The sequence below is a fragment of the Lutjanus erythropterus genome, chromosome 6 (genome assembly GCF_056507025.1).
Source record: "Lutjanus erythropterus isolate fLutEry1 chromosome 6, fLutEry1.hap2, whole genome shotgun sequence".
In the NCBI taxonomy this organism is placed as follows: domain Eukaryota; kingdom Metazoa; phylum Chordata; class Actinopteri; order Lutjaniformes; family Lutjanidae; genus Lutjanus; species Lutjanus erythropterus.
Window position 1 is genome coordinate 24,420,282 of NC_139322.1, and position 20,258 is coordinate 24,440,539.

General features: G+C 36.9%; 1 protein-coding gene across 1 annotated transcript; it reads right to left on the minus strand.

Annotated features, from left to right (window-relative positions):
- Positions 1-1,746: 1,746 nt before the first annotated feature.
- On the minus strand, positions 1,747-13,690 carry slc25a33 (solute carrier family 25 member 33). Its single transcript, XM_084721310.1, has 7 exons — positions 13,478-13,690; positions 10,483-10,656; positions 8,306-8,383; positions 6,475-6,575; positions 5,286-5,352; positions 3,304-3,584; positions 1,747-3,200 (listed from the first exon to the last, which is right to left on the minus strand). Exons 1-7 carry the CDS (start codon positions 13,516-13,518, stop codon positions 3,001-3,003), a joined length of 942 nt encoding a protein of 313 aa, XP_084577436.1. The 5' UTR covers positions 13,519-13,690; the 3' UTR covers positions 1,747-3,000.
- Between the last annotated feature and the right edge of the window lie 6,568 nt (positions 13,691-20,258).

Sequence of the window (20,258 nt, forward strand, 5' to 3'; positions counted from 1 at the left end):
AATACAACATAGCATTACATACATTGAAAGTTTTATTGATCGCTGATATTGTTCTTCCTGTAAATACTGCTTACAAAGACCTCATTAATTCTGCAATGAATTATCCTATTTATAATTTAAATCAATGCATACATAATTGCTTTCACTTTGGCATTTAATATTATTTTTCTATGTTAATCTGGGTCATAAAGACCAGATTCCTGAGTTCTGTTACCATCCCTGCGCAGTGAGCGAGGAAGCACATAGAAAGAATTTCATCTTAAAACAACAGATGGATCGGTGTGGTGATGCTGTAAACATTTAATCAACACCTTTATCAACATTTCTAGGGGTGAGAATTAATTGACATTTTAAAATTTGGATCCACCCAGTAAGTACCCTTTGCTAAAGAGGAAGCGAAACTACAGCAGACTTGTTATTTTTGATTATAATTGATCTATAAAGCATTAGTTAATATTCATTAGCATTGAAAAAACCTTTGTAAAGGGTGATGTATTTGAAAGTGGTACCTTGTAGTAAACACGTCATAGAGAGTGGGAGGAACAGGCGTTGATAGGGGACCAGCAGCTCTGTTGCTATAGACAAAAATAACCCCACCATTCAGAGATTTAACACCAACACTGCAGTCCTCCCACTTACGATAACCATTTGGTCATACCGAGTCTGTTCCTCATAGCTGGAGAGGACAATGGGGATAAATCAACCAAAACCACAACAGGAAGAGGATATTTCTTGCTGATCCTTGTCTGAGTTGTGAAATTGTTTCACACACTCAGTGACTAGTTACATTACGTAGTAGGCGTTTTTTCCATTTCCTATCATTTTCCTGTTAAAGATGACTAGGCTGTATTGAAACCAAATGTGTTTGCATTTTAAGTGCCTCTTTTAGCGCCTAATTTATGTCTATGATGAATCACGAGTCATCGTGAACAAAGACACCTCTCTGAAGGCCGCGGCCTGGAGGGCTTGTGAAGGAAGTGGGTAAAATGAATCCAGTAAAATACAGACACATCCTGGAAAACTGCTTCAGTCAGTAATGAAGAGAACTGCGACTGTTTTCCATCTGAGCCACAGAGGCTCCAAAACAACAATGTTAAGAATCCTGAAAATAGCCAAATCGGAGTCTAGACCTCAGTCCAATCCTTAATTTGTGGTTAAGTCTTAAAAACTGTTGACGCACGGTCTCCATGGAGTTTGACTGACCGTGGTCAGTTTTACAAAGAGCAGGGACAAACTGCAGTATCTAGATGTTTAAAACTAATATAGACTATTACATACACTGACACAAGACTGTAATGATGACATAAGTGTCTCAAAAGTAGGTTATTACTTATTGAGTTATGTTATTATTTATACTTACCCACATTTAGACCAATACAACTTTATTTTATTATCACAACCTTGTTGCAAATTCAAAAAAGTGCACAGCAAAATTATTTCTGGGGTGTTTATGTGTATATATAAATAACTATATATTGTTTAATTTTATCTTCTTATCCTCTTCTATTCTGAGTGTAATCATCCACATGCATATTGTTTGTGTGTGTGTGTGTGTGTGTGTGTGTGTGTGTGTGTGTGTGTGTGTGTGTGAAGCCTGCAGGTACCAAAATGTTTTTTGTTGCACAATCCTGTGTAGTGTAGTGATAAATTATTTTGATGTACGCTGTTCCTTTAGTTTTTTAAGCTGATCACGCCTGATGACTTTCAAAGTGAATGAATGTTGTAAAACAATAAAACATGATGAAATCCAAGGGGGTAAATTCTCTTTATAGGCAAGATATGTGGAAGACTTGTTTCCAGATCTGTAGGTGAAGCAGGTATTACTGAAAAACACAATCTCAGCAACTTACAGTACGTGGAAAAAGAAACACATGAGAACACACATCCTGACGTTCAGTCGTACCTTCTGTTTCAAGTTTATCGTACATTTCTGGGATTATGCTGATACTTAAATCTTGAAGTCCCAAAAGTGGAATTAACTTCACTTCTTTAAAATAAAGCTCTGACTGAAGACAATCTTTCACCAAAGTTTCTTCCAGACATGTTTTCATCCAGGTCTTGATGTCACCATCAGATACAGTTGTAATTAAATTAAACTAATCAGAATATTTGATATTCTGATTAATCAGTTATCTCGAGAGTTCAACCCCGCGTTACCCATGTGCTTATAATATAGTAAAGGTAGATTTTTGTATTAACAGAAGCATTTCGTTAACTGATTTTTCTTGATGCATTTTATTGAGCCACTGGTCAAATAAGCATCTGAGTTCTCATTATATAGTAAAAGGTGACTGTCTTTTACCACAAAGAAAACATACAGGTAAGCCTGTATGTATGTATGTATGTATGTGTGTGTGTGTGTGTGTGTGTGTGTGTGTGTGTGTGTGTGTGTGTGTGTGTGTGTGTGTGTGTGTGTGTTTATATATATATTTATATATATGTGTGAAAAATACGATAAATCTCTGTAATTCAAACTTCAAAAATCAGCACATTGAATTTGTGAAACAGAAATCTCTAAATGGTCTGTGTGGTCATTACAATGCAAGGAACAGCACTATTTCTAGCACTTCATCTGATTTACATCCATCATTAACTAAATGAATCAACCTGCAGTCGTGTGTGTATGTGTGTTGGTACATTTACCACTGATAAAAGAAAACAAACACTGTCATAAAATAACGAAACATAAAATAATTTAGTTAACTTAAACACTAGTCCTCTAAGAAAGATGACCTTTTTCACAGGTTTGGAGTTTTAATAATAAAAGTACCACAACTTCTTGAGTTATTCTGATAAACTCCCAACGACAAGCTTTCAATAAAATAATGTGTTTAGCTCTTTGGATAACAGTACAACCTGCTTCAGTTCCACCAGAAAGTCTCTGTAGCACCACATTAAAAATTTATGTGCTGCATTTTTAGAAGTCTCTCAGCCCAGTGTGTGTTGGGTTTTTTTTTTCTGTGGTGTCCATTGCTTTGTCAGGAAAATCCTGACTTGTCCTCACTTGGACTCTCCCAGCAGATGGACAATGAGTTCATACGTGGAGAGGACGATGGCTGTGTTGGGGATTTGTCTAATTAGCTGTGGAATGAGTCCTCTATAAAAAGCTGCATAGCCTTCCTCCACCGCTATTAACCTCCCTGTCTGGAAGAAATACTTGTACTTGCTGCCTTCCTCACGCAGCCTCGTCCGAATGACCTCTGTGGAGAAAAAACAAAAAGCAAAACAAAGAAGAGAATTAGTTATCTAAATCAATACCCTGATATTGCTGTGTTGGAAGAAACAAACAAAAGGATGCTTTACCGTGTGGGTAGGCTATGCATGACGCACAACCCTTTGAAAAAGCAGCTGCCAACATCAGACTGAGGAAGTCTGATGCTCCTTTCTCCGTCTCACTGTTTGGGGAGGTAAATTGGCTCTCTGCGAGGTTTTTCTTCAGTGTCTCATAGATGAGGAAGCAGATCATGGTCTCCGAGATGCCAGCGTAAGATGCGGTCAGGCCTCGGTAGAAGCCCCGAATCCCTTCCGTTTTGTAAACATAGCGGGCGCACTGCAGTGCATTCATCTTCTTCTCTCCTCTGGCTCTAAAAAGTCAAAAGGGAAAGGGTCGTTTGTGTCAAAATCACACAAATTTTGAACTTTTTAAGATCATGTCTTCATCTTTTACTCAATTCATCATACAGTCTCCAAAATCAAGGTACCCGCAGGATTCTCCAAGTTAAATTTAAGACTTTTTAAGACCTTTTAAAACCACTTAGAATGAAAAGTTTAATGCTACACTTCATGGACATACCCACAAAGTATCAAAAATATCATGGAAAATCAGTGTGAACTTTAAACCCTGGAAAAAAATTATTTACCTTGTACCTGAATTTAGGAAAACATCTTATTATAACACATATTGCCCAGAATAGTCTCAACCCACTTGTATTTTGGATTCTACTGCCACTTAAAAATAGAACTTACTGGTTCTTTTTCTTTACTAAATAATTGCTTTTAAAAAATGTGTATTATTCCAAAAAATAATAATGATGAGAAGTAATGAAATGTAATGGATAGTAATGAAAAATAATAGTAGTAGTGGATATCTTCAGTGTAACTAAATGTTGTTTTTCGAGCAGCAACAGCAGTCAAGTCACTAAATAAACTCGATAATATCTCATTGGAAACAAACCTCGTTTATTTATGACGTCACAGTATTTATAAAAGCCTGAGGAAGACCTTTGCTAACTCAATACTTCTAAGGCCTTATTTTGAGATTTCTAAATTTAATACTTTTAAGACCCTGAAAATAATGAATGTCAACCTCATGAGTCCAACAAGTCCGACAACCAGTGAAGTGGGGTTAAATTTAAGATTAATATTAGACGGAAACACTGACATTTAAGAAACTAGCTTCAGAGAATTTAGATTTCAAAATATTAAAGACATTTTAAAGGCCTAAAATTCAGATTATTGGATTTTAGACTTGTTAAAGATTTTAAAGGTCAGTTGGAAATCCCGGTCATGAAATAGTTTTTAAGAGAAGCTGCAATTTTTCCAGGTGTCTAGCAGTTTTCACTGAGTAAAACATAAGAATTTGTTACTTTATTATTCCTATTATTTTTATTGTTAAAATATTATTTATTTTCTGATGTTGCTGTTGTTTTCATGATTGTTTTTGTTTATTTATTTTGCCCTCTTTCATCCCTTTTTAAACATTTTTTTTCTGATATGCATGTTTAATATAAAAAAAATAAATAAAACATCAAAATTGAAACCTGTTCATTTTTGTGTTTATTGACTGAGTGATAAGTCAGTTGTCAAACCTATAAGGAAATAAGTAAAATCCTAGAGTTTCCTTATTGTGTTGAATGAGTAACTAATATAGCCTGAAATTTTTCAATTCATTTCCCCCTAAATCACGATGCTGCCCTTTTGTGCTGCAGGACAGGTGATCTTGAACGACTTGTTCCTGTGACCTCACATGATACTACTGCCCTGTACTTGGTAATGTAAATATAGACTCTTCCTCTGCACGCAGGACAGTGCGTCAGTGCTGTGTATTTATGGCGTCAGGTCACACGCTCAGCCTCACACACACCGCATAACCCAAGGACAGAGTTGCGATGGGGGGCTCCGTTAAAGGTTTCCATTAAAAGGTCACATTATATAGAGAACATTTCTACCCACAAAGCCCCTAAAATAATTCAGATTGTTTTACACAGATCTGAACTTTATGGTCAGTCTAGAGCTGAAAATCACAAAGGTAGACAGAGGGCAGGTGAAATTAAGAAGGTACACACTTTTTCTCCAGCTGCATCCTGGTCTTCACCATCCAGATGGGGTTCATCAGAGAGTTCGTAACAAAAGCTGAGAATGGAGGACAAAAGAGCCATACTCAGTTTTACACTGCAGGGTAACAATATCAATATTTAACTCAGGTTTATTGTCATTTTAACTGAAATATCATTGTGCAATGGTGTTGTGTCTTGTTTATGTTATCTCTATTTTCTACATTTTCTCTTGTCTTGTTGTTTGTTATTACTATACCACCACGAGACGTCTCAGGCACAAGCCCTTCTTCAGACATGAGACAAATTCAGACAAATGTCAGAGAGCTTTTTTTCTTTTTTTTTTTTAACCTGCACTGTTTTCTTTGTTCACCATTTAATGCATTTCTTTTTCCTTTTAATGGTTTACCTTTTTGTAAGACATTCTATGTCCTTTACATGAATTAAACTTTACTGATACAACCTTTCAGTCCTTAGACCTTAGATTAAATGTTTCTACTTTTCCCGTGTTTGCATGATTTTTAAAAATAAGTTTCTATGACATTTAAAAACATTTATGTCTCTGTTTTCCAAAATATTCAAAAATGAGTTCAATGAGGTTTAATGCAGGTCGAGGACAGTGTACGGGAGTTCTCTCTTCTCCTACTCACTCATCTACAAGAAACTGAAGATGTGCATGAGCCTTTAAATTCTAATTTTGTAATCACAGAACATGTCAGGTGACTCCTTGGATAAGTAATTTTAAGACATGTCTGTTTGTCTCAAGGATGGCTTGTACCCAAAATGTCACACAGTGGTATAGTAGTAAATGTTCAAGGAAGCATTATCTAGTGTGCAGAGTCTAATGTTCCCTTTTTAATCACCTCAGTGTAACTTATAAATTAGTTGCAAGAATGAAGTGTTTTGTTACACTCAAATTCAATGAAGGGAATAAGCATGATCACACAGCATAAACATCTGTAGTCACATACACTTGCCATGTAATAAAAGACTTTTTTGAAGCACATAATGTTCATTATATAGTCTTCAAAAAAGATTTATTTAACTATTGTGATATTTTATCCACAGGGTACAAAAAAACTCCTAAGGCTTAGAAATAATAACTTTCAGGGCGCTGCACTTGAATTAGAATGTACAGCTGTTCATGTTCTGTCCAACACATGTATGTTCTGTGACAAAGGCGAACATGCAGACTGCTCACCTGCGACACCAGCAGAGGACATGTGCACCAGTCCACTATTAGGGACGAACAGCCCATTGAACAGGTCTTTAGATTTCGAGTATGCAGCAAAGTAAATGGCTCTGAAACACAGAGAACAGACTGGTAAGAACTCAACACACAGGCAGCTGTAAAGATTAACACACACACTGCTTAAATATGAATGTGGTTTTATAACAGCTGGGCAATTATGTAAATGATTCCATGTGGACCCATGTTGGCCTTTGACAGAGTCTATCCAGAGCACTCTGTTCCCCGGGGACTGCTCTCTCTGCTCGGCTTCTGGAACAAACTGTCACTGCACCAGAATGGGCTGAATAAGCACTGGGCACCACAGATGCCCACAGAGCTGCTATGAATATGAGCCGGTCCAAGTTGGCCAGTGGAACGGAGGGGCAGCAGATTATTGAGCAAAGGATCAGGCTGCAGCTACTCATTAACCACGGGGAGAGTATGAAACTCCATGACCCTTTTTTAGTTTAACAGAGTCTCAAAGTCTGATCAACATTTAGTGGAAAATGCATTAGAAATGTTAACTTGATGGTTATATTACTGTTGTACAGAAAAATTTACTTCCAAGATAATCAACACTGAGGGAGCAGGACAAAGTGCCGATCACTTGTTGACACTGAAAATGGAACAAAGGTGACATCAAACTGCATAAAACTGGACTTTCATTATGACTTGAGGGTTAAAGTTTCACATCAATAAAATTAGGCCTCGGCAATAAAACAATAGCGAGTAGAGTGAGTGAGTGAGTGAGAAACAGACACTTCATAAGGAAAGTGTTCAATAAAATGTTCAACAGTTTCACAGTGAACAGTGAATACACCTTGGCTCATAAACAAACCTATCATATCCCTTGATAATGGTGCATACTACGAATGACAAGCAAGCAGCCAATCATTTAACAGGTGTCTTGCTCAGTTGTGCCATCAATGTGTGACACAAAAACAACGGAGTGAAAAAATGAGAACAGATGGTGAGGAAATTGTTAATAAAAAGGGACCGGTCAGTACGCCAGTTTGGCACTTCTTTAGCATATAAAGGAACAATCCACCCCAAAATCAAAAATGTATATTTAAAACTCGACAACTCACCACAAAACAAACCAGATAGATAAATGGCACTACAGGTAAGAGGAACTACATGTATTTTTGACTTGAGGGTGATGTGTCCTTTTAAGTCTATTGCGTAAGTTCCTTGATAAATACAGTGGTTAAATTTAACTTGGTTTCTCCTGGTCTTTATTAAAAATAGGAAATAAAAAATTAAATCAATATTGCAGAAAATTAGACATTTTACTGAAATAAACTCTTTGGCTATATCACGCAGGCCTAGATAAAAACCAGATTAATTATTATCCAGATTAATTATTATATATTTTCATTACCACATCTGTTAAACTGCGAAACTCAAACCTCAAAACACCTTTATTTGTTCCTTATCTTGTTTGTCTCAAGCTAAGACGGAGGTTTAATTACATACAAATAAAGAGGCCTGCTCATGTTTACAGACGCTGTGGTCTACACAAACTAAACAGCTGACTCACAGAAATATGTATGGCAAGTAGGGGGGGACTCGGAAGTTGTTGCCATGACAACAGCTTCCTGTTTATACACTCAGTTAAAGCTTCAACCATTAAAGTGCAAAATATAAACACAGACTTCTTGAATATTGTTTCCTTTGGTTAGCGGCCAGAACAAGAGTCACCAGTGGGAAGCCACTGTTGTGCTTCACTCCAGACTTTGTTAAACATTCTGGGACCGCAAAGGGCAAGGATGAACATGTGAAGACAGAGATTTCACTGTACCTTGAGGGGGCCACGCCAACAAGATTCGGCCCCAGGCCACGGAAAAGTGATCTTGGTCCCTCTTTTTCTAAAATTGATCTGAAACAAAATTTTAAAAAACGGGCATTAACAATACAAATAAATCAACAGGTAAAGTTTACAGAATACGGCAGAAATCATATTCAGTAGACACTTTGCCTTAATCTAGAATGCAACTGTGAAACCAAGATTTAAAGAGAAATAATACTGATTTAAGATAGGAGTGATTGCTGGAATTTAACAAGATCTATAACCCCCGAGGAAAATTTGTGTTTAATCCAATATTAAAATAATGTACAGGACATACTGTACAAGAGATAAACTTAGTAAATATGACCGAAATAAATCAGTGAACCATTTCAAATGTGGAATTACAGATTGATCGAGCCACGCATTTTGGGACTGTAGCAACATTCTGAGGACTTGGTTTGGTAATTAAGAAATGTATTATTATTTGAATATGGAAAAGACAAGAGTCACTGAAAAGAGCACATTAACTCAGTTTGATATATGAGGAGAAATATTACATTGAGTGCATACAAAATGTGGTCTGTGTACTTGAACCTGGTTTGAGTTTTTGTTTTCTGTTGTTAGAATGTAGTACAGGTTGACAATTATGATAATATTAAGTAACTAATGAGTGGCCTGTTTGCCCCCCCCCCAAAAAAAACAAAACAAAACAAAACAAAACAAAATATTAATAATAATAATAATATATAATATAATTAATAAAAAAAGTTTTATTCATATATACTGCTGTACATTGAAAAATTTCTCTAAAGGTCTGTGTTGGATAATCTCTGATTCTATTAGGGGAAGGAGGAGCATGATCGCTCCCTCCTGCAGTCATCATTATGTAAAACCAGATCAAGTGAACAGGACACGGCTGGTGTACTTTTAGTACACTGAACCCAGTCCCTCCAACAGTGCTTGGCTTGTCACGTCAGGCTCTGCCGCGTCCCCACAAAGTTTTTTTAACTCCTTGAAGGTAGTGACATTCATTCTCCAAATGACAGTCTGGAGAATGAATGTGATCTGGGGCCCGAGTAAAGAGGGGGGAGGGTACAACTGCAATGTGCTGCAATGTGTACTGTCTCTGTAATGCACACCTAGTCTCTGAAGCAGTGTTCAGGCATTCTACTTCTCTCTCACGGATACCCAACACCTCTCCTCAAACAATGATGAGTTTCAAAACACAAGTATGACCTCTTTCCTGATGTAAGTAGCATCAGACATAGAGATTTTAATGGCTGGAGGAGGGTTTAAAGGTCCATAATGTATTTCTTACATGTTTTACATTAACAGGATCCTGTAAATGCACAAACAACTTTCCAACAGCTGAGAGAAACCTGTATATCACCTTCAATAAGTTACATAATACCTAAATTGGAAAGGAATCATTTGTTCTACAAAGACAAAAAAATATCCTAAGGCATGAGTAACTTTTTAAAAATACAGCAGACACTAGTCCAGACCGGTTCAGTCTGTGGCCCCAGTCATCTGAGTGTAATATAACACTGACACAGCACCCTGGTTAAAACCTTCACTCCTTCCTTTTGGCCCACCGGGACTACCTCTACTGTTCCCCATTCTAACCAGAGTCATACAAGGTCTACTTTCACAGCCAGGACAAAATACATAATTTTAATGCATATTTTAAAGCCTGGTGGACAAGCATATTTTATGCTGCCCCAAACAGCGGGTTTAAGACCCTAAACATGAGCAGGATACTGTGTTCTTAATCCTCACTTTATGTGGGACAGGATTAGCGGTCTTCATTTTCAGACTATGAAAGCAGAAAACAAATGACAGCCTCTCAGCAGTGTTTCTATGAACTACATCCAAACAACCACACAGGATTTTATTCAGATATTCCACACAGAAATTGTTATTTTGACAAAATTTGTATCATCAACACTTGTGTTATACCTAAACAAGATGATCTTCAGGGAAAAATAAGGATGTCATTACATGACTAGAAAAATCACTAACAATAATTAAACGTGCCCCGACAGGGTAGTCCCAGTAAACAACAAAGTGCACCATCTGTGAGAAGGGAACACTTTGTCCTGCTGATTTGCAAGTAGAAAAATACAGATGCCCTGAGGGACATCCTACACAGCATGATTGCCTAACAACAACATAAACAAAGGTCTTACCGTAGGACCTGCAGCAGCCCTGGTGTAACAGTCCCCGGTCGGATAACCCCTGTGCCACTTAGGGTTCCCAGCTGGACCTGGAAGACCGGTCGGAGGGTCAGGCCAGAGGACTGCAACCGTGTCTTCAACACCTCCAGGGGGCAAGTCACGATGGCTCCCACCGTACCACTACATCTGCAAATTGATCATACAAAAATTAGGATTATGGGCCTTGGGATGTTAAATATCCAGCAACTACTGTGATTCTATTTTTTACAAGATTACTCATATTAGCTTTGACTGAGAGGAGAGATTTTTTTTCCATCATAACACAGCTAAGGAACTACTGGCGAAGTGAAATGAACAATTATGGTCAAAGACTGGTCTCTTGCTCTGCTGCAGAAACACAGATGGTGCACAGGGTTTTCTGTCTCAGATGCTCTAACTGCACTTGAGTTGTCTGCTTGACAAAAGCCTCTTTTTAGATGGCACTTTTCAAGTTTCAGTGTGAACAATTCATTCATTTAGTTATTTAAAGTTCTCACTGATACATCCTTTATTCGCTTTGTCTATAACCTTATCAACAGTGACAAGCTTAGAAGTCTGGGACAGATTAGACTAAGCCCCTTTCTGTCTGAAGGACAGAGTCAAACATCTTTGCACAAGTAACACCTGACCTAAATGTCCATTCACTGATGATTAGACACCTATCCACCTCTATCTAACTGCTGGAAATGACAGTGAGAAGAAATTATACTCCATATTAAATGCTCCACATTACATAACCCAATGTGACAAACAAACCGTGTTGTAATGTGCAGTGGCGTTGTTGTGGCCATGACCACTGACCACAGAGATAAGAAACCTAGGGTAATGAGTGCAATAGAGTGGGCCCTCTGAAAATTACATTGTGTGCTTCACGTATTTGTGTTTTTCAAGTAGTTGTTAATTCACCCAAAGCCTGTCATACCCACCCAAAGCCTGTCATACCCACCCGACTGGTTGTCTTAGTAATTGTTTACGTACAAACTTTCCATATATTTTCATGTATATGCTCAATGTTTTAAGACACCCCTCTGATATGAATTCCAGTGATTAAAATAACAAAGTACATTTATTCAAGTACTACATTTGTATGCTATTTGAGTATTTCCATTGTATGTTAGCTTAAACTCCTATTCCACAACATTCTGGAAGCCAATTATTACTTCACTACATATATTCAATAACTTAAGTTACTTGTTAGTTTTTAGATTCTAAGTATTACTATTGTACAAAATATAAATCACCTAAAAAACATCATGTATTGTTATAGATTTATCTACCCAGCAGTGTATAAAATAGCTGTAAGTAATTTAACCTTTACCAGCTGCAACATGCAGGTTTGCTCAAAAGGACATTTCACTAAGTTACTGTACATGTACAGTGGCAATAAAAGTTATCTTATCAACTTCCACCATTTCTCCCGCCGGCTAGAGTTGTACTAAAAATTAAGTGGGAACAATACTGATCACCGTCCTACACGTTCGTCTTACGTCGCACAAAAATAATAATTAAGAGCTAAAGTGTTAATAACCTAAAGCCTCATAATCACACTCTAAGGGTAAAATGGCTTAATTTTTACAAAGCGTTTAAAGTGTTTAAATGTGACCTTAACGTAAACTGGAAGGCATCCAGCTCGTCGTTATGTCATGTCTTATTTATTATTATTCGACATTTGCAAAAGGCATGCTGAGATCTGGTGGTAATGTGTTGCTGGCATCGCCTGCACGGAGCAGTTGTTGTTGGCAAAATAAAGCTTCGATGTTATGCAACATTTCACATTAAAGGACATCATCTAGCTTTTGCTAGCTAAAAGCTAATGAATCTCGTGACTGCGCCACGTCCAGGCAGCCGTCAGAAGACTGAGCCACCTCACAGACTTGACTTATACAGCGCATGTCAGTTTTAAGGATGTTATTAAGAAAAAATAACATGTTGTCACTCGCAGTATGGATATGACCTTACATATTCAAACGACTAACAGTGCTATCTTACTAGCTAACGAGTCTAGTCTAGAAGGGAACCCTTCATTTGCAAAATTCTCGCGAGATTTGCATGTGCAGCTTCATTGTAACCCTACTACGAATAAATTGTGTTTTATACGATGACAGCGCTGTTATTAAAACATAGATAGATTAAGGGACAGAAAACATTTGGTTAGGGTCAGGGAAATATCATGCTTTGGATTTAAAATAATTACTCTCGCGAGATCTTTCGCTGGTCTGGGCTTCCCTTCCAAAACACGACCTAGTTAATGGTAGCTTTCGGGAATGAGGGCCGTGTCTACATGGGAACCCGCGAAGGATCTCGCGAGAATACACATTTTAACCGAAACCATGCTCTCCTTAACACTGACAAAGTACTTTCTGTCCCTAAACCTGACCACATATCTTAAGCGTTGTCACGTGTCATGATTAGTTTGTGTATTCTGCACAATTAATAAACAACGCGTAAAAATCTCGCGGGAGTTTCACAAATCTAGAGTTCCCATCTAGACACTATAGGGCACTTAAGCAAACTTCGAACGTAATGCTAACAGAACAATCCAAATAACAGATGTTGTCTGGTGGCTCATTGTCCACGACGTTAACGAGGTTATTAATTTAAGGTGTAACGCAAATGTTTATAATTATGTTGGCCTTGTCATTTTACATCATACGTAGTTCGGCTATTTACGTGAAGGCAAACAATGAAAGAAGCAGATATTAGAAAGATCGTGCTGTGCTAACACGAACTAGCTCGCATTTACACATCCGTTAGCATGCTGGCTAGCGGCACTCTATGCTGAAAACACGATAGATTAACCAGTAAATTCTATTTATATTTCTAATTTCACGTCGACCTTTTTAAGTTAATTGTGTGGCAGTTAGCAAAAAACGTCTAACCCGATGTTACCTCTTCACGTTACATTAAACTTTGAACTATTAATAGCGTTAGTCCGGTTGGAAGAAGTAGCGTTGACAATATGACTTACCCCCCAGCGAACAGATGTAGCAGCGTGTCTTTCTGTGCCATCTTGTTCTTCTTCAAAGTGCCACCATAGTCGTTTTATATCTCTGTTAGAATCGCGTTAATACCGAATAGAAAGGATAGAGCGACGGTTTTATGATCCCAGTGAGCTGCAGCTATTCATCTGTCCTTCTCCTGTGTAACCGGCTCGCTGGAGATGTCAGCGGTGGGTTGGGCAGCAGGGTGACCTGAAGAGGAACTGCTCACACTGACGTCAGAGGGCCGGACGGGGGTGTTGTCTGTGACGTTGGAACATGTGCTCGCCACCTTGGGTCTTGTCCTTCATACATGTTGTTGCACAATTAATACCAACAACAAAGCTTGAAAAACAACACTTTGAACTCCAAAGACTCATCTGACCTCCACTTGTTTCAGTGTGAGATAAAAGCTTTTTAACAACAATATTCTTATGGTTGCTCTTATTCCTAATGGCGGTTCATGTTATGTAATCCATGCGGTACAGAATGTGACATATCTTACGACATGTGGAGAGCAGAAATGTGCTTGCAATTTGCCTTTTTTTCCCTGCAAGCTGTGGTCGGAGAAGAGTGGAAGTGCGAACTGAAAGCAATAATAAAGCAATAAAAAGTTGCTACAACAAATATAACAAAAAGGAGTATGATGTTTAAATAAATAGATTAACCAAACATATATATATATATATATATATATATATAAATGTATATATATGTATAGATCTTAATAACTGACACAAATAATGTGTAATATTTTGTGTGATAAAGAGAAAATTAACTTAAAAAATACATATCTCTATTATCCTTACAAAGTTTGATTAACAGTATTAAAGTGGCCACAACACTACAAATCAAGACAGAGCAAATATCAATAAATATTAAAAAAAAAAAATAAGAATAAATAAAAGCAGAGGTCTAAAATTTTTGTACATTTGTTTTTGTAAATAGTCAAGGCTTATTTGGTTTTTATACATTTCAAAAGTTTCTTACAATTAATTATCTAAAACAAGAAGACTTGTAGCAGTGGTCTGGAATGGATGAACCTGCATATGTGTATAACCTGTCTAATTTATAATATCATTTTATTCTAATTCAGGTGAATGATGAATGAAAATGATTATAAGATATGGAGAGCAGTGTAAGAGCAACCTAAAATCAATAGAAAAAAATAGAGCTCGGCTGCACTGTTAAAACCAAAAAAAAATCTGAAGCTCTTTTCTTAAAGACTATTATGTCTGCCAAAATACTTTTTTTAAGCCTGGATGTGCAAGAATGTGAATCATTTTTGTATCATGATGAAAGTAGAAACTGACACGTTTTTCATGGTCTGATGGGGGAGAGGTTTCAGTGTAATCTGAAAGCAATAAACAATGGAAAGCTTATTACAATAGAATACTATTAGAATACTACTACTACTACTACTACTACTACTAATGATAATAATAATAATAATAATAATAATAATAATAATAACAGCAATTATATTATGATTATGATTATTATTATTGTTGTTGTTGTTGAAATAATTGAAGAGGATTAAATAATAATAGTAATAATAAAGAATAAACCCTTGAAATAATTTAATTAAATGTTAATTCATTAATGGCAATTAATTGTAATTGTTAATGAGATGTATGAAATTAAGTAAAACATTGTTACCGGTCAACTATATGCATGTGAGTTTCCGCAGGTAAATATTGTATTGTATTGTATTGTTATTTTACTCTTGACTTGTGAAGTAGACACTAATGACTAGCACTAATATGAATGTGACATTCTGTATCATGATGACAGTAAAAAAAAAAAAAAACTTGCATGGTAAAATTACTTTTTTCCAGGTCTGGTTGCTGACTGGACATTTTTTTTTATGTCTGAAAATTATGATAATAAATCCTGCACAAGACACACAGAGGTACATCTTGTTATGTGTGCTTATCCCAAACAAATTATATAATATTTATGACCGCTTGTTGTTATAGCAGTGTCTTTAGGATTTTCCTGTTCTGATAAGAAACAGACATATGTAGATAACAAAAGATAAACTTTTTTTTTTTCAGTAGGAGCATAATAGAACAACAAAAAGACCTTGACTTTGATTGGAGAAAATATGACTCCATGACCCGTTGACCACAGAGGACATGTGATGTTGGTATGTGCTGTCCACCAATGAGTAGCATGTAATAAAAGTAGGAATGTGAGTTACTCCTGCTGTCAGCCCAAAGATAACTAGGCTTTAAACCTACAGAAAGTTGCTCAATCGCCTTCACAGCACCTTGTTTGTCTGTATATCTGAACAATAACATCTATGCCACTGTGTCAAAACAGCCCCATCAGAACTGGCCGGACCAGTTTTATGTCCTATTTGAAATCATAAACACATTTTTTTCATCCTGCTCAGGCAGAGTGTATGGCAACAAAATAGCTCAGCTTATTTTGTTGTTGTACAAAGATCTGAATTTAATTTGTTCCAGTGGATTTAAAACTTTTTTTTTTATAGTTGCTTCACTGTTTGATCAGGCAGAGTGAGTAATGCAGCCAGAACACGAGCATGTATTGCATAACATTTGCATCTTCTTTGTTTGAATCTTGCCCTGCATGAACCGTCAAAGTGAAGCTTCTGTTCAAAAACTGATCTCTGAGATGGACGAAGTGAAACAATTGCAGACATGTTCCTATTGTCAGCAGTGGTTAAATGTAACTAAGTACATTTACTCACACACTGTACTTAAGTACAGTTCTGAGATACTTGTCTTATACTTGTTAGGCTACTTCATTCTTCTGCATCACTTCATTTCAGAAGGAAATATTGTACTTTTTATTCCACTACATTAATCCACCAGCTCTCAGATTTTACATAATAAAACAAATTAGTGAGTTTACAAATTGCAATATATTGTTAAAGACTAAATAAAAAGTTCATAACATTTTAATAGCCTTAAAAAAAAACAAAAAAACACTGCCTTGTTGTGGTTCCATGTCACAATCCAGATATTAGTGGTTTGATTAAAGACATTTTTCTAAGCTTTTCTGATGGTTTCATTTAAATATCATTTTATGTTTTTATGTTTATTTTATTTAAGAGGGGACAATGCACATTAATTGACATGAGCACTTGAGCTCATCATGTATGTGCCAGATTTAGCCATATAGGCTCTTTTTCATCTGTAATCCATCGCTGGTTGATGACATATAAAAACATTAAAAGATAACACACAGGGGTAAAAATCACTAAATAAGCAAAGCTTAAGTCCAAAGTCAAAACAAGTAAACCAAATTTGTGTTTTTCTTTTCTGCTGTCTCATTAATCATCTCATGACCTACTAACTTCCTCCACCTCCACCAGCTACAGCTGTTGGAAAACACACAGATGCACCAGTATTAACAGTCTAACTGGGTAACTTTTCTGCAGAAAACGTACTTTTAGTTTGATACTTATTTTATTTTACATTTTCTCATGTAGGATTTTGAATGCAGGACATGTAATGGAGTATTTCCACATTGTTATATTGGTACTGTAACCTAAATAAATGATTAAATACATCATATGTGTTCATTCAATGTCCATTAGTGTCCTGGTTATGTTTTGCACATGCAAACAGCTTATCCTAGTGTCAGACAAGACCTTATCTTGGTTTTTAGACACCTGGATATACTATTCCAATAAAAAACCAGGATACTGTGGCATGTAAACACCTTTTCCGGGTTTCTGAACCATCTCATCTGGCTGAAACGGTGAGAAATCAAGACACAGGCTGCAGGCAGATGATGAGAAACCTGATACTGTTGTGATCATGTGTACATGGATATAAATAACCAGGCATTTCTTGTTACATGTTTGTCAAATCCTCAATAGAATCAAAACCATGATAGTAATGCACACAAATGCATTGGATGCATTTTAAATGATCTCAACTGGCCTCATGGTTACGTAGAAGTTGAAATGCTGACACCAACTGACCAGACATGAAACATACAGCTACAGGACGGTTCCTTACAGCTCTCTGCATGTGTGAAGACATGAAATCCACAAATTCTGTAATGATTTTATCCATATCAGCTGTTTTTAGTTTTATTTCTTGTCAGTTTGTTTCACATATTTTATTATTTTCAATCATTAGTGTTGTTTTTGGTCCACTGGTCTGGTTAATTTGGACGTGCGCTTTACATCCAGTTGGGATTGTTGGGTCTGAAATCAGCTGCTGAACATGATGTATGAACATGTATGTGCAAATAAACACAGCTGACTCTAATCCTGTGCCTAATGTGATAAACTAAAAAAACTACAGGGATTAAAGTGTCTCAGTTTCTGTATCAGTGAAACTGTCACACCAGTTGGAGGCTCAAATCTCCCTGTGCCCCTCCCAACCATCCCTGCCCCCTTTGAATACTGGCTTCCTTCAGTGTTTGGTTGATGTGCATTTAAATTTTTAAATTTAAATTGCATTTACATTGTATTTCAGGAGCATAGAACTTGTCTTGCCTGACCTATAGTGGTATTTCAGTGTGAAGCAGCTCATTTAATAGTTGCCCTGCACCCAAATCTCGATGTATTTGGAGCATTGCAATATTTGAGCATATCCAAAAATACGGTGATATCAAATGTTAAAAATAATGTCTAAAAGTAGGTGTGTTTCTCCCTCTGACCACAATTTTGAGATTTTCTTTTGTGCGTGCATCTCTACCCCAATGCTGCAAACTGTTGGTTATCTGGTGTGTTACAGTACAGAGCAGAAGAGGTCGTGTGTAGCAGACTGCTGTAAAAACCCCAACTGAGACACATGTTCTGAATTTGCTGTTTACATGTTCAAAGAATGCTCCTAAAACCAGAATAATACCAGCATATCTCAAATGTCTTAATTAAAATGTGCTCCATCCAGAATAAGGCCTAATTCAGAACATCCAACCAGAATATGGAGTTCATCAGCTTACTGTCTCGAGCGTCAAAACTGAACATGAAGAAGCAACATTCGGGTCTAATCCAGCTCCATGAAAAAAACTCTTACAGTCCTAGAATCTTACTATTTCATTTAGCAGATGCTTTAATCCAAAGTGACGTACATCTGAGAGCTGATACAGGACAAGCAAGGACCTAGTCAAGAGAGAACAACATGAGTAAAGGCCATGAAGCAAAGACAGACTCTTGATAGGACGAGGCAGGCAGTGCCGGTGGCAATGTGCACAGAGTTCATACAATGCATTGGATTTTTATTTTCAGTCAATCAAGTGCACAAAAGAGCTGAGTCTTCAGCCTTCTCTTAAAGACTGAGAGGGATTCTGACGATCAAACATAGTTTGGTAGCTTGTTCCACCACCAGGGCACCACAGACTGGAAGAGTCTAGTCAGCGACTTTGGGCCGTGTTGTGGTCTGCTTCAACTCTCAATTCTTTTATATTAAGGCTCCAGAGGTTTCAGTTTAACAGCTGTTTATTTAGTTAGATTTAGGACTATTTATGCATATCACTGCAACTTTCATTGTAACTTTATTATATCTTATTCTATTTTAGCTTATTTTTTTTTTTTAGCTCTGTTTCATTTGAATTTATAAATTCTGTTTGTTTTTATATATAGTCTTGTGTTTGTTTAATATCTTGTCTGACTGTCTGTTGTCTCTGTCAGAAAAGCACTTTGAATAAACCTTCTCCACAGCAGCCATGTTGATATAAAACAGCAGGGTAAACACAGGTGTTACCAGTGTGCAGTCTTTCTAGTGAGCCACATGCACAATATCAGCACCCTGATTCTGTTTGACCTGAAAGAAATGGGACCTTAATTAGTATGATTAGTGTTTACACTTCTTCATATCAAGATGGCTGCTGAGAAAAATCTATTTCCTTGTCAATGAAAGATCCTGTACAAATAAAGCTGGGTGACTTTGGGTGATCAGACTTCTCATCATGTTTGAGTGAGATCAAGCTCCATGTACGGATTAGTGCAAGCGGTCCTGCATTAATTCTCATCTTTCACAGCAGACGTATTGACTTGTCACAGCGGGAGAAACACAGGTGTTACTAAAACATGAACACCGACTCCATTCTCTTCAGTGTACCAGTGAGACATGATGGTGAGCCAACATAAACAACACCATCAACCCTGAAAAACAAAATCAGCTGAGTGGAATTAAACCATTAAGGTTGTTAATTACACCTGTGCTTTTCTCGCTGTGACTTGTCAAGATGTCTTCTGTGCAGGTTAATGTGGGCATCAAATCTACCAAGAGTGAGATGTCACTGAAACACTATCTGTCCAACCACACACACACACACACACACACACACTGTCCTGATAACAGGTCTAATCATGCAAAATAAATGAAATCACACCTGTGTGGGCTAACATGACCATATCTTAGTACACAGAACACACCTGCCATAAAACAACCATTAATCAACATAAACTTGTTTCACATTCATAAAGGAGAGGAACGTCATGCAGAAAAAAAAAATTAGGAAGATTTTCTTCCTTATACAGTGCCAAGCATAAGTGCAAATTATTATTATTATTTTGCACTTTGAGAATAACATCAAAATGATATTTCAACTTTATTCTTGATTTTATCTTCTAAATCCTCTTTTCCCTAACTTGTAGCCCCAGTGGAACATGAAGCGGTGGAGCGAATACTTACAGGCGCTGACTGTATGTGGAAAATAATTTAAGATTCAGGCTCTCTAAAATTCAGCCAAACACTGCAGTTGTGCAAATCCTCTCAAGCACATCCACCTCATTAACTTGTGTTGAAATTAAAAATGAATTTACTTTTATTAAAAATTTAC

Excerpts from the sequence above, each read along its gene's own strand:
- slc25a33 (XM_084721310.1), bottom strand. The coding sequence starts at position 13,518 with ATGGCACAGAAAGACACGCTGCTACATCTGTTCGCTGGGGG. Across the intron at positions 8,384-10,482 it reads GGGCTGCTGCAGGTCCTACG|ATCAATTTTAGAAAAAGAGG; the intron begins GTAAGACCTTTG and ends ATTTTGTTTCAG. Across the intron at positions 3,585-5,285 it reads AGGATGCAGCTGGAGAAAAA|AGCCAGAGGAGAGAAGAAGA; the intron begins GTGTGTACCTTC and ends TTGACTTTTTAG.